Source organism: Borostomias antarcticus, assembly GCF_949987555.1.
Source record: "Borostomias antarcticus genome assembly, chromosome: 7".
Classification (NCBI taxonomy): domain Eukaryota; kingdom Metazoa; phylum Chordata; class Actinopteri; order Stomiiformes; family Stomiidae; genus Borostomias; species Borostomias antarcticus.
Genome location: NC_140240.1, coordinates 637,946 through 652,297, shown reverse-complemented (window position 1 = coordinate 652,297; position 14,352 = coordinate 637,946). Strand labels below are relative to the sequence as shown.

The 14,352-nt window shown below is 49.2% G+C and overlaps 1 protein-coding gene across 1 annotated transcript in view; it reads right to left on the bottom strand.

Annotated features, from left to right (window-relative positions):
- The window catches only part of mapkapk2a (MAPK activated protein kinase 2a), a 37,929-nt gene extending 24,179 nt beyond the window's left edge, over positions 1 to 13,750 (bottom strand). The window contains exon 1 of the mRNA XM_084441537.1: positions 13,198 to 13,750. Coding sequence (XP_084297663.1) covers positions 13,198 to 13,506 — 309 coding nt within the window. The 5' untranslated portion in view covers positions 13,507 to 13,750. The remainder of the gene's footprint in view (positions 1 to 13,197) is intronic.
- Between the last annotated feature and the right edge of the window lie 602 nt (positions 13,751 to 14,352).

Sequence of the window (14,352 nt, the reverse complement as noted above, 5' to 3'; positions counted from 1 at the left end):
GAGAGAGAGCAAGGCTTACACACAGAGAGGGAGAGAGAGAGAGAGCAAGGCTTATACACAGAGAGGGAGAGAGAGAGAGAGCAAGGCTTATACACAGAGAGGGAGAGGAGAGAGAGAGCAAGGCTTATACACAGAGAGGGAGAGAGAGAGAGAGCAAGGCTTATACACAGAGAGGGAGAGAGAGAGAGAGCAAGGCTTATACACAGAGAGGGAGAGAGAGAGAGCAAGGCTTATACACAGAGAGGGAGAGAGAGAGAGAGCAAGGCTTATACACAGAGAGGGAGAGAGAGAGAGAGCAAGGCTTATACACAGAGAGAGAGAGGGAGAGAGAGAGGGGAGAGGGAGGGAGAGAGAAGAGGGTGGGGGAGAGAGAGAGAGAGAGAGAGAGAGGCATAACTGAGTGAGAGAGGACAGCTATGGTTCCTGTGATGGTCTCATCTAGGTCTATATAGTCTGACTCAGCCGATGTAGGTTTGGGGAATACGACTCGTCATCCGTTTTTATACCGGCCAATCAGCACCCGGTTCATCTGTCGGACAATCAGACTACGGCGCTGCAATAACCTAGCAACCGCTGCGCCCAAGACGATTGTGATCGTATTATTTGTTCAAATTTCCTGTACTACTTTGGCAACATAAGGTTTTTCATCTGTCATGCCAATAAACATTTTAAAATTTGAATGGTTCAAAGAAATACAGCGTTCCTTCCCCCCCCTATCACCGAACGGTAGTGAGTCCAGACGGACTTTCTCCAGCGCTGACCACAGCTTAAACCAAGTGTGACGATGGGTCAGGCGATGCCACACTAACAAAAACTGTGTCACTTCGTAACAGACGCAGGACAGAGAGAGAGAGAGAGCGTGTAGAAGAGGGAAAGTCAGGAATGAAGAAAGAGAGAGCAGATTAAGGGGGCGGAGCGAGAGAGAGAGACGTGGCGTGAGGTGACGGTTCTGAGTCAATGAAGGTTGTGGTGACTGACGCGGCGCTAGGCCACCTTACAGAGAGAGAGAGAGAGAGAGAGGAGAGAGGAGAGAGAGAGAGGGAGGGAGGAGAGAGGCAATCCACTTCATCTGTTCCCTTAGAAGTTTGTGATACTATCTCCAGGTGATTTGGGGGTTTCCTCCTCACATTGTGGTGAGGCTGACACGGTGTGTGTGTGTGTGTGTGTGTGTGTGTGTGTGGTCAGCAGGAAACTCCATGTTGACGTCTATTGTCTGACTGTCTTTCCTGTTCCTCTTCTCTGCAGACACAGAGGCCCTAGAGGGGTCAACCTCGAGCACCCTGGTGTCCACATCACCAAGGACCTGACCTGACCTAACACGGAAACAGTGGCGAGGACGTCACCTCTGACCCCTGAGGAAATTCCGAGCGTCTCCCTAGATAATCAGGAGATCAGGAGTTTCTACACGTCTACAGCATCCTGACTGGAAACATCTCTGCCTGCTATGGGAGTTAGCGCTGCAAAATCAGGGATTATTCACAAACGTCCCATGGGAATTTATGGGAATTCATGGGAATTCATGGGAATTCATAAGAATTTATGGGAATTTATGGGAATTCATGGGAATAAACTGGCAAACATGATTTATTCCTGTAAATTCACATACATTTCACATACATTTCCAGTGTATTCCCATTAATTCCCATCCCATGAATTAGGAGCTCAGAGAGCTTCGGGAGGAGCTTCTACTATTGTATTCAATATAATAATAATAATAATAATAATAATAATAGCTTATTATCTCAATGAAACGTACTGAAACAAAAGTCACATACAGTACATGTGACTCAAAAAGGTAATCTATTATAAAAGAAATGTGCTTTGCTGGAGGATTTTTTCATCTACCAGAGCCCTTGGCAAGTGAGCCAAAAAGTGATTTGGACCATTGCAGGTTTATGAGTGAGGAGTCTCAAACGAGGGAACGATGGAACACCAGCTTATTCCTATTCACAAAAGAACAGAGAAGAAGTGTTCGACAGGTCGACAGCTGAGCTGAATGACGCCCAGTCTGGCCCAGAAAACCCCCGCAGAGAAGCACTTCCCTTTCCAAAAAAAGACCATTCGGCACCATTCACATTCAGCCTGGTCACTTCCCCTTCTTCATCATCACGAGGGCGTAGTGGGAGAGGGGGTGGGGAGTTGCTGTGCTGAGTTGAGGAGGAAGAGATAAGGCTAGCAGCTGGAGCAGCAGTCTGCCATGTTTACTAAGGGCAGCAGCTGGAGCAGCAGTCTGCCATGTTTACTAAGGGCAGCAGCTGGAGCAGCAGTCTGCCATGTTTACTAAGGGCAGCACGGCCATTCATAAAAAAAGAAAGGCTGCCATGGGTGTTCTACTGCATCACACACACACACACACACACACACACACACACACACACACACACACACACACACACACACACACACACACACACACACACACACACACACACACACACACACACACACACACACACACACACACACACACACACACACACACACACACACACACACACACACACACACACACACACACACACCAAAGTGCCCTTGATCTTGAAAGGCACACAGGGCTGTGGGTGGTACAGGCTGGTGATTGAGGGCGGCCAGGTGAGAGGTGATTGGTTGGCTTCCTGCCTCAGCTGCTACAAACACAGATAATAGTATCTGATACATGATCCTTAACCACTCAATACACCAGTACACACATAGTAGTATCTGATATATTGTATTTTATTGTATTATATTATATTGCACTGTACTTTAGATTGCTATCCTTGCACTTTGCCTTCAGCACTAGATTATGCTCTTAGTCACTTGTTTTAGAAAGAAGATGCACTTGTGAGTTCTGGTGAGTAGTAGTACATTGGCTCTTCCTACGTTAAACGCAATTATTGTTAGTCGCTTTGGATAAAAGCGTCTGCTAAATGGCTGTAATGTTCTGATACACCACTCCTTAACCCCTCAATACATAGACACTGAAGATGAGGCAGGGAGGGAGAGGAGGGGGTAGAGAGAGAGAGACAGAGAGACAGAGGGACAGAGAGACAGACAGACAGACAGAGAGAGAGATACAGACAGACAGACAGACAGACAGACAGAGAGAGAGATACAGACAGACAGACAGACAGACAGAGAGAGAGATACAGACAGACAGACAGACAGACAGACAGACAGACAGACAGACAGACAGACAGACAGAGAGAGACAGAGAGAGAGAGAGAGGGGTGTAGAGAGAGAGAGAGAGAGAGAGAGAGAGACAGACAGAGAGAGAGAGAGGAAAGCTGGATAATACTTACATTCGTGTGATTAACTACAGACAAAGACAACGGAGTCCCAGACAATCTAAAAGACAGTTGGTGTCAGACGTGCTTGACCTTCAGAAGGAGCTTAAAGGGACACATCACGGATTCAAGAGCTTTGCTTCAATATCCTTCGTTAATCCTCTTGTTTTCAACACATATGTGTCACAGAGTGTCAAATCAAGTCAATTTCACAGTAATCTGAGCCAGAACATGTGATCTCTTTGTGTCAGTCGACCGTATTGAGTCTCAGTCTGGATTTAACAGGAATAAATTCTGTGTTCCAGTTTATTAATTCCCATTAATTCCCCTGGGAAGCTGTTTATGAATATTACCAGAATTTTGCGACCCTAGTCTGAATATAAATCCCACACACATCATAAGCTCTGACACCCATCACACAACAGCGAGGCTTTAACCTGGATCTGTCTGACCCAGACTAACGCCAGACAGAGACCAGCTAGGCTTTAACCTGGATCTGTCTGACCCAGACTAACGCCAGACAGAGACCAGCTAGGCTTTAACCTGGATCTGTCTGACCCAGACTAACGCCAGACAGAGACCAGCGAGGCTTTAACCTGGATCTGTCTGACCCAGACTAACGCCAGACAGAGACCAGCGGAGAGACGTAAACACCTAGACGGGCTCTGCAGTCTGAAGAGTCTCTCTCTCGCATGCCAGGTCTGTCAGAGCCCACCGGGCGAACACCTCCGTCCACTCACACAGGAGATAAGATACACTGTGAGTGACGCACACACACGCACGCGCACACACACACACACACACACACAAACACACACACACACGATACAGGATGTGTTGGGGGGGGGGGGGGGGAGTCCTCGCAGACAAGAACCTGTCAGAGAATCACTTCCTCTCTCTCTCTCTCTCTCTCCCTCCCTCTCTCTCCCTTCCTTCCTTCCGCTCACTCACTAACACCAGTCACCATCACATGATCCCGGAGGCTCATGGGAGGAGGAGGCTCATGGGAGGAGGAGGCTCATGGGAAGAGGAGGCTCATGGGAGGAGGAGGCTCCAGGAGTGATTGGAACATCCCACAAACTATTTTCTATTCTATTTTCTCTGATATCATATGGAAAAAGACAGGGACAGTCAAACCGTGCTGCTTTCATATCTATTAATTTCTATCAACACATTCATGCGTGGAAACCTGTGCTCTGAGAACACTTCCTAGACTTTACTTCTTCTGCTAGACTGGTGGCAGAGCAGTTAAGCCGTTAGTCTCATGAATTTTTATCGTAGGTTCGAGCGTTTTTCCTGCTCGTCTTGTACATGCTTGTTGATCGTTTGTGACGGGGGAGGAGCTTCGTACAAGAGACCCGCCTGGTCTTCGCTCCCCTCCCAGCGCTGTTTTTAACGTGTGCTAAATAAATAAACATACACAAACATACACAAACATACACACAGGTCTGGCTGGACAGAGTCACGTCACCAATGAAACCACCGCCGCCGCAGCCCTGAGGGTCTGAGGGAGTCAGGAAGCAGCAGGTGTGTGTGGTCGCCTCGCCTTCCTCAGAGACGCTGCGTTAGCAACTGTCGGAATTCCTGTGACTTCACTGAAAATCCCTGAAACGAGTCCAGGCGTCTCCGTCTCCAGCCCCGACTAGGATCACCTCCCCTCCCCTCCCCGATCCGTCTGGAGCTCCCGGCCAGGAGGAGGCTTGTTAAGGAAATTACCTCTTGCTTTAGTTTAGATTGTCAAAGAACACGCTGAGTGGTCGATCAAGCTGGTTTTAAACAAAGGCAATAGTTTTATTCTGTTTACGATTCTGCAGAGTCGGACTCTAGCACAGGAAGTGATATCCAGGCAAGAGTGAGTCAGATGGGGACGAGGTCGATAGGTTATACAGTGAAAAAGGAAGTGACATAGTTTCAGGATGAAGGACAGGGAAGTGATGTCACACAGGGAAGAAATTGTAGTTCTAACAGACTGATCTATGAGAACGAACTACAAAGTTTAGAACAACAGTCAAGGGGGAAAACAGAACACTTTGTTGAGACTTGAAATTCATTCACAGGCTCGTCAGAGGACGTTGCCAAAATAAAAACACAAACAACTGATTCAACCAATCAAAATAGAACAACAAATCCCATGACAGGAAGCGCATCGTCAGTTTGTGAACTGTGATGAGTATCCAGACCAACGCCGTATCAGAGTACTACAAACGAGCCAACCGTCTGTCTACAGAAGGAAGAAATATCCCCGTGGGGATTATTACAGTTGTATCTGATCTTATTTTACACGGAAAAGCAACATTCCGGTAGCTTTGGTATGAAAACAGATCGTGTTGTCAGATGAGATGAAAAGCTTGGATGGTGAACTGGAACCGCGCCGGATAGCAGATGAATAAAACAGTGAAGAGAATCACTAGAAGACAAGCCAGCTCTATACACGGCAAAGAGAGACCAGAAGATATGAGGAGTCTGACTGTAAGCTAATGTTAGCGCTGGCTTTATCGGGACTGGGCTTACGAAACGTCTGCGTCCTGTATCTGGCCTACTTGTGAAGACACCTCTCAATGGCTTGGCTTGTCATATTGTCATCGTGAATCAAAACAAGCACTTCATGTGAAGCCTTATCTTCATTTGCATGGGGTTAGACCTGCTCTCCGCTGTCTGGCAGCCAATGGCAGCCACCCAATCCAAAGCCCAATGTGCACTGGTCACATACAAACAATCCTTTAATTAGGATGAGCAGTTTTGGCCTGTTTTGGGTTTTCTGTTAGGGATGTTAACAGTTAATCGATTAATTGCCGATGAGAATTTAGTTAATTGAGTAAGATTTGGTTACTCCATTAACTGCTTGTTAATGGAGCAGAACTTTTTTTTTTTTGAACGAACGTTTTCAACGGGAGTTGCATGAAATGTAATCATGATTTAAGGTCTGACTGGACATGAGGGCGCCACGCCACGTAGTGAAGGCTAATTGGGATGCTGGGAAATTTCAACGACACAGCGGAAGAAGACACAAAAATGAAGCGAGCAAAGCGCAGTCCGGCGCGGGACGTTCTTATCAATTAATCGACTATTGTTTTGTTAAGGTTAACAGTTGTCGATTAATGAAATTCCTTGAAATTTGCAACCCTATTTTCTGTCATTCAAACAAAACCATGTTTTATCTTTCATATTTAGTAAACTATCCCATTACAACAGTATACTAACATATAAGACTTATGTTTCTCTAGCTAGCGATTCTAGAACATACTGTAGTTCAGTGCCATACAAAACGCTCTGGGTCCTAACTCACTGTGAGTCTGGTGTAGAGAGATATTATATATATTAATAGTTCTTCGTCTAGGTCGTGGGCCCTGTCGTGCATTCAGGAAAGTCTTTGATCTCCGTGTTCAACAGAGCCTCTCAACGCCATGGCTCCTCCTCCGTGTTCAACAGAGCCCCTCAACGCCATGGCTCCTCCTCCGTGTTCAACAGAGCCTCTCAACGCCATGGCTCCTGCTGATCCCTAGCCTACAAGTTTGCCGGATGTTTTGAAAATGCTTTCTTCGTTCTCGTTGTCTTGAACTTCCGCCCCCCCCTTTCCGCTCACTCCCCCTCCTCTGCTGTATGCTGATTGGTTCATTTCCTCCTGACCTGTCGGAAGCAGATTACTCCCGAGTGATCAGCTCCTGACCGCTCCTGACGGACATCAGTCAAGAAAAGAGAAGCCACGCCTTGTTTGGTGAAGTGCTGACCCGAGGGGGTGTAATAATCACACATCAAGAGGAAGGGTTTCACACTCCGATGTTCCGATGCAATAACTGATTATCCGCCATGTTGGCAGCATGCCCCTGACGGACCCTCAGCCCTGCCGAGCAACGCCTCCGACGGCTCGAACCCCCGCTGGGTCCCTCAGACTGGCGGCTCGGTGGACTCGGATATTTCCAGCTTCAGCCTCTTTAGAATCAGTTCAAAACAGCAGTTCAAAACAGCAGCAGCTGAGGTCACACCTCTAATCTGTGGCAAAATCACACACACAACACCTACGCACACACAGGCACATCCTAGTGCCAGGGATAGAATTCAATCACAGCCAGCGCAATACTCAGCCTGGAACACAAACAGACCGCAGAAAAACTGTTTTGTGGGCAGGGTTAGACAGACATGGCAAGGAAAGAGAAGTGTGTGTATGTGTGTGTGTGTGTGTGTGTGTGTGTGTTTGTGTGTGTGTGTGTAGGGATGGGAATTGATAAGATTTCAGCGATTCCGATTCCATTTTCGATTCTACTTATCGATCCGTTTCCTTATCGGGCAAAAAAGAGGTTTATTAACATTAATTTTATTTTAAATGTACTACTTTGAACATGCCAATTACTGTGCTGTTTTTTTGGTGTATTCACCTTGAACTAAAAATAAAACGGACAAACAGATCAGTATTTTTTCCGACCGACCACCAGCCTGACTCTGAACGTCATCATCTAAATGACATGGATGGAAATGGAGATTATTCATATAGTGAAAGCTGGTTTACACAATTAAACAAATGGCACTAACACAATAGACAGGGACTCTGGAGGAGTTTACCTTCGACTACACTGTTAGCTGCGCTGCTGTCGTCACTCTGGAGCATCAAAAACGGGACATTCCTGCAAAGTTATTGCATGCTGTGAGGCCAAATGTTTTTTGCATATTTGTAGTATTTCCCCCCTTTGATGATATAGGTTTTTGCAAGTGGCAATGTTGTCATCTTGTCTCGTGAAATGTAACCACACTTGAGAACATTTATGCCTAGACGACATGTTGCTGGTTTCTTCTACCGCGGTCTAATAAAACAAAACAAGGCAGCGTGCGTGTGACGTCATTGCGCATGCGCAGCAACGACAGGAATCGATAGCGGAATCGTTAAGGAACCATGGATGTATTCGATTTTGACTCACTATTCCAAGGAATCCATTCACTGAGAACCGGTTCTCAACAAGAACCGGTTTTCGATTCCCATCTCTGTGTGTGTGTGCGCCTGTGTTTGTGTGTGTGTGTGTGTGTGTGTGTGTGCGCCTGTGTTTGTGTGTGACGAGTACCATGACAACCACTCTCAGCTCCAACTGAGTCAAAGTTCACACGTGACCTTTGACCTGCCACCTTTTCCGCCTCGGACAGTTTTGTCTTCTTCCTCTCTGGTCCTGAGACGGTCCCTCTCTGTCCCTCTCTGGTCCCTCTCTGGTCCCTCTCTGGTCCCTCTCTGGTCCCTCTCTGGTCCCTCTCTGGTCCCTCTCTGGTCCCTCTCTGGTCCCTCTCTGGTCCCTCTCTGTCTCTCTCTGTCCCTCTCTGGTCCCTCTCTGGTCCCTCTCTGGTCCCTCTCTGGTCCCTCTCTGTCCCTCTCTGGTCCTAAGACGGTCCCTCTCTGGTCCTGAGACGGTCCCTCTCTGGTCCCTCTCTGTCCCTCTCTGGTCCTAAGACGGTCCCTCTCTGGTCCTGAGACGGTCCCTCTCTGGTCCCTCTCTGGTCCCTCTCTGGTCCTGAGACAGTCCCTCTCTGGTCCTCTCTGGTCCCTCTCTGGTCCTCTCTGGTCCTGAGACGGTCCCTCTCTGGTCCCTCTCTGGTCCTCTCTGGTCCTGAGACAGTCCCTCTCTGGTCCCTCTCTGGTCCTGAGACGGTCCCTCTCTGGTCCCTCTCTGGTCCTCTCTGGTCCCTCTCTGGTCCCTCTCTGGTCCCTCTCTGGTCCTAAGACGGTCCCTCTCTGGTCCTGAGACGGTCCCTCTCTGGTCCCTCTCTGGTCCCTCTCTGGTCCTGAGACGGTCCCTCTCTGGTCCCTCTCTGTCCCTCTCTGGTCCCTCTCTGGTCCTCTCTGGTCCCTCTCTGGTCCCTCTCTGGTCCTGAGACGGTCCCTCTCTGGTCCCTCTCTGGTCCCTCTCTGGTCCCTCTCTGGTCCCTCTCTGGTCCTAAGACGGTCCCTCTCTGGTCCCTCTCTGGTCCCTCTCTGGTCCTAACACAGTCCCTCTCTGTCCCTCTCTGGTCCCTCTCTGGTCCCTCTCTGGTCCCTCTCTGGTCCCTCTCTGGTCCCTCTCTGGTCCCAACACAGTCCCTCTCTGGTCCTAACACAGTCCCTCTCTGGTCCCTCTCTGGTCCCTCTCTGGTCCCTCTCTGGTCCCTCTCTGGTCCCTCTCTGGTCCCTCTCTGGTCCCTCTCTGGTCCCTCTCTGTCCCTCTCTGGTCCCTCTCTGGTCCCTCTCTGGTCCCTCTCTGGTCCCTCTCTGGTCCCTCTCTGGTCCTAACACAGTCCCTCTCTGGTCCCTCTCTGGTCCCTCTCTGGTCCCTCTCTGGTCCCTCTCTGGTCCCTCTCTGGTCCCTCTCTGGTCCCTCTCTGTCCCTCTCTGGTCCCTCTCTGGTCCCTCTCTGGTCCTGAGACGGTCCCTCTCTGGTCCCTCTCTGGTCCCTCTCTGGTCCCTCTCTGGTCCCTCTCTGGTCCCTCTCTGGTCCTGAGACGGTCCCTCTCTGGTCCTCTCTGGTCCTAACACAGTCCCTCTCTGTCCAAACATCTAGCCTCAGTCAGTCCCCCATCCTCTCTGGTCCCCAGACACAGTAATGACCTGTACCATAGCACAGCCTACTTCATTGGTTGACGGTGATGTCAATGTGATGTCATTGGCTCCCCACCCAGATACCTGTCATGTCAGACATTTTGCCTGAAAAAAACCCTGTGTGGTCGAAACGTTGCTCAAATAAAGCGTTGGGAGCCATGATCCAGCGTGTGGATCTTTCATTCCGACCTCTGACCTCTGACCCCGTCAGAACACGGGCCTCGGCCCCCTGGCACACAAGCCCCGCCCAGCCCCCTGTGACGTCACCATTACCTCACATCCTGTCTTCCTGTGAGAAAGGACAATGGGAGCCAATCAGCGGGTGACAGAACGCCCGGCAGCTGTGTGACACGTCATGCGCACGCACACACAAGACACATATGACACGTGCGCGCGCGCACACACACACGCGTACACGTACACACACACACACAAAGGACAAACACACACACACGCCTACACACACCGCCTACACACACACCACGTATACTCAGTACACACACACACAAAGCTCTCTCTCTCACACGCGCGCGCACACACACACTCAGAACACACACACACACACACACACTCAGAACACACACACCAGTGTGGACATCTTTCCCAGCCAGAGGAGTAGTTATGGAGGGTGATGATGTCACCGCTTGCCGGGCAGGCAGGCGGATTCCCAGTCCTGCCGTCAGTCTCGACCTGCGGCTGATTGGTGGGGAGGAGGATGACGCTAGACCTGCGGCTGATTGGTGGGGAGGAGGATGACGCTAGACCTGCGGCTGATTGGTGGGGAGGAGGATGACGCTAGACCTGCGGCTGATTGGTGGGGAGGAGGATGACGCTAGACGAGGAGCGCTGAGGAGGCTCCTGGTCCATAAAGCTGCCAGCGCTGGTCAGGCCAGGAAGAACGGCCTTCAGAGCTGGTTCAGAGCTGGTTCAGAGATGGTTCAGAGATGGTTCAGAGATGGTTCAGAGATGGTTCAGAGATGGTTCAGAGCTGGTTCACAGCTGGTTCACAGCTGGTTCAGAGCTGGTTCAGAGATGGTTCAGAGCTGGTTCAGAGCTGGTTCAGAGCTGGTTCAGAGATGGTTCAGAGATGGTTCAGAGCTGGTTCAGAGATGGTTCAGAGCTGGTTCAGAGCTGGTTCAGAGATGGTTCAGAGCTGGTTCAGAGATGGTTCAGAGATGGTTCAGAGCTGGTTCAGAGATGGTTCAGAGATGGTTCAGAGCTGGTTCAGAGCTGGTTCAGAGCTGGTTCAGAGATGGTTCAGAGCTGGTTCAGAGCTGGTTCAGAGATGGTTCAGAGCTGGTTCAGAGCTGGTTCAGAGCTGGCAGAGAGATGGCACACAGCTGGCGCAGAGGAGGGTAAGCCAAGCCAGCAGGCCTCATTCTGAAGTACCAGACAGGTGTGAACTACTGCCAAGCAAATAAAACCTCACACACATCGCCTTGCAGCAAAGGAGAGGCATTCAAAATGTTTGTGTGTGTTGCGTGCGTGTGTGTTTGTGCATGTGTGCGTGTGTGTTAATACAAAATGACATCACCACACTACCGGTGGGTTAGATTAGATGACTGGTCAGAACCAGCTCCACTAATGGACTATAATTGCCACAAGCAGCGGAAGGAAGGATTGATTTCAATTACCGGTCAGTAAGCCGTGACACGACCCAGTTCCATTCCCCTAGCTAGCAGTACACACGTACCTACACACACACACGTACACACACACACACACACACACGTACACACACACACACACACACACACTCGCATCCCACCTTCTCTCCATGCCTCACTTAATTCCTATAGGTCACCATCTCCACACACCCCCAACCGACGCTAACCAACTGCCAACACCCAACACTCTGAACATGGCAGTTGTTAGTCTGTAATCATGGAAGTGTGCAGTGGGCAGTGTGCAGTGGGCAGTGGGCAGTGGGCAGTGGGCAGTGTGCAGTGGGCAGTGTGCAGACACCTTTACAACATCACTCAGACCGCAGGTGTGTAAGTCAGTTCATATTCAAATAAAGATTGCTGCTGTCATTTGAATAATCCCAAAGGCTAAAGTCCTATATTGATGACATCACCTGTATGGCATGATCTCTGGCATAAACCGGGCCAGCTATGCTATAGATGAGGCTATTGACTTTATTTCCTTACCGATTAGTTTAGTTAGTAATTATTATTATGGGGAGCCTTGCTGTCTCTCACAGGGAATAGTAGTAGGTCACTGTCACTTCATCTGGCGTGTGTTCGTGAGGATCGCTGGGATTCGGGCGATCTAGCTAGACACCCGAGCAGGCACAACCAGGACAACGGAAATCTAACAGGGTCACACCGTGCTGGGTAGTGTTGTGTTTGTACAGCTCAGAAAGGCTTGCCTGGAGTTGCTAGCTGGCTTCTCACTGGGTTACTAGGCTATTTATCACAACAGAGAGAGGCATCCTACGATGAGTGAGAGGTGACATGTTACTCGTCGCGACACACACACACACACACACACACACACACACACACACACACACACACACACAAAAGATGTTGAGTAGATAACGTGTATTGCATCTAGGGCTTCACCACACACAGGATGTTGCCTAGCCGTGATTCAGATTATAGATTGTGTAACACGCCCCTTGTCACGTCAAGTGAGCGTTGAGAGTGACAATTAATAAGCACCTCGATCTGTAATACCTCCCTGAGACAGCGGCAAAGTTAGGACAATAGGTTTATGACTGAGTCACCTGATTATACGTTACTAGTCTACAGGGTGATCTCTGATGTCTCGTATCAATCATTAACCAGCTGTCCTGGAGAAAGTGACAGATGGAGCTGAAAAGGGGGAATCTTTTTTGTTCTAAACCTGAAATTTCCCTCCCTGATAAGACCGTGTGTTGCCTGTTGATGGGGTGGCACTGCTAGATTTGCCTGTTGATGGGGTGGCACTGCTAGATTTGCCTGTTGATGGGGTGGCACTGCTTGATTTGACCCAGCATGCCCTGGCAATGCCTCCAACCAGAAATGATTGAACACCCGGCCACAATAAGGTCATGAGTCTGTCTAGCACTACTCAACACATCACCAACCTCCCCCGTCCCAATGGCATGAATGAAACGCATGAAGAAGTAGGCCTAGAGTTCATTCATTCACTGTTTTGTGAGTCGAACCGGTCCTATTTTACCACTGGACACAGCAAACAACATCAGTCCTTTCCTAGTAGTGATTTGGCTAATCTATAATCCATATCTTCCTAATCTATAATCCATATCTTCCTAATCTATAATCCATATCTTCCTAATCTATAATCCATATCTTCCTAATCTATAATCCATATCTTCCTAATCTATAATCCATATGATATGGATATGATATGATATATGGTCCATATTCTCACCTTCAAGGCGTACTTGTCCCCACTCTTCTTGTGGAAGATCTCCAGCACCTTGCCGTTGATGCCCAGACCCAGCACCTGGCTGGTCACCTTGTAGTCGTCTGTGATCGCGTTCTTCTTGATCTGGAGTGAGGGTTTGACTGAGTGGAAGTGGAGGAACTGCTGGGCCGGGTTCTGGTTCTGCTGGGCCGGGTTCTGGTGCTGCCCCTGGGCCGGGTTCTGGTTCTGCTGGGCCGGGTTCTGGTTCTGCTGCCCCGGGTTCTGGTTCTGCCCCCCCGAGGGGGAAGGGAACAGCGGCTGGTTGGACAACATCACGCCCGAGACAGAGATCCAACAAGACGACGAACAAACCGGTCTCTCTTCCTGGGTCTCACTGACTGGGTCTCTCTTCCTGGGTCTCTCTTCCTGGGTCTCTCTTCCTGGGTCTCTCTTCCTGGGTCCTGGGTCTCTCTGACTGGGTCTCTCTGACTGGGTCTCTCTTCCTGGGTCTCTCTTCCTGGGTCCTGGGTCGTCTCTCTTCCTGGGTCTCACTGACTGGGTCTCTCTTCCTGGGTCTTCCTGGGTCTTCCTGGGTCTCACTGACTGGTCTCCCAACAAGTTCGACTCGGAACAATAAGGTTCAACTAAATAAGTTAAGTTAAGTTAGTATGTACATACGACTAAAACACTGGTTTAATATCTCTACGGACGGATAGAGAACCTAATATCTCTTAAAGATAGAGACCCGTTGGTTCTAGTTCTAGTTCTAGTTCTAGTTCTAGTTATGTTCTAGTGATCCAGAATGAATAGCAGGTCCCGTTCTTGACCTGTGATCCTGGGCTAGCTCGGTTAGCTAGCTAATATCCATCTCGGGAGGGTGAACCAGTCACCAAACTAAGAATTTCAAACCGTTTTAAACATTATGAGGAAAAAAAACTATGACTTTAACCGAAAATTATACTTTGATAAGTCGCGGAAATGAGTTTAAAGAGAGAAATAGTGAAGGAATAGTGAAGGAAGCTAAGAGAGAAAAGTGGGTCCGCGGACACGCGCACGGCTCGAGCAGTCTTCTGGTGACGTCATGGGAGGTGGGTACGAGCCGGCTGTTAAAGGGACAGTCCGCAATATTTCAGTGATTTCCAAAAAATAGAAACAGCCATTGATATTGTCATACATATG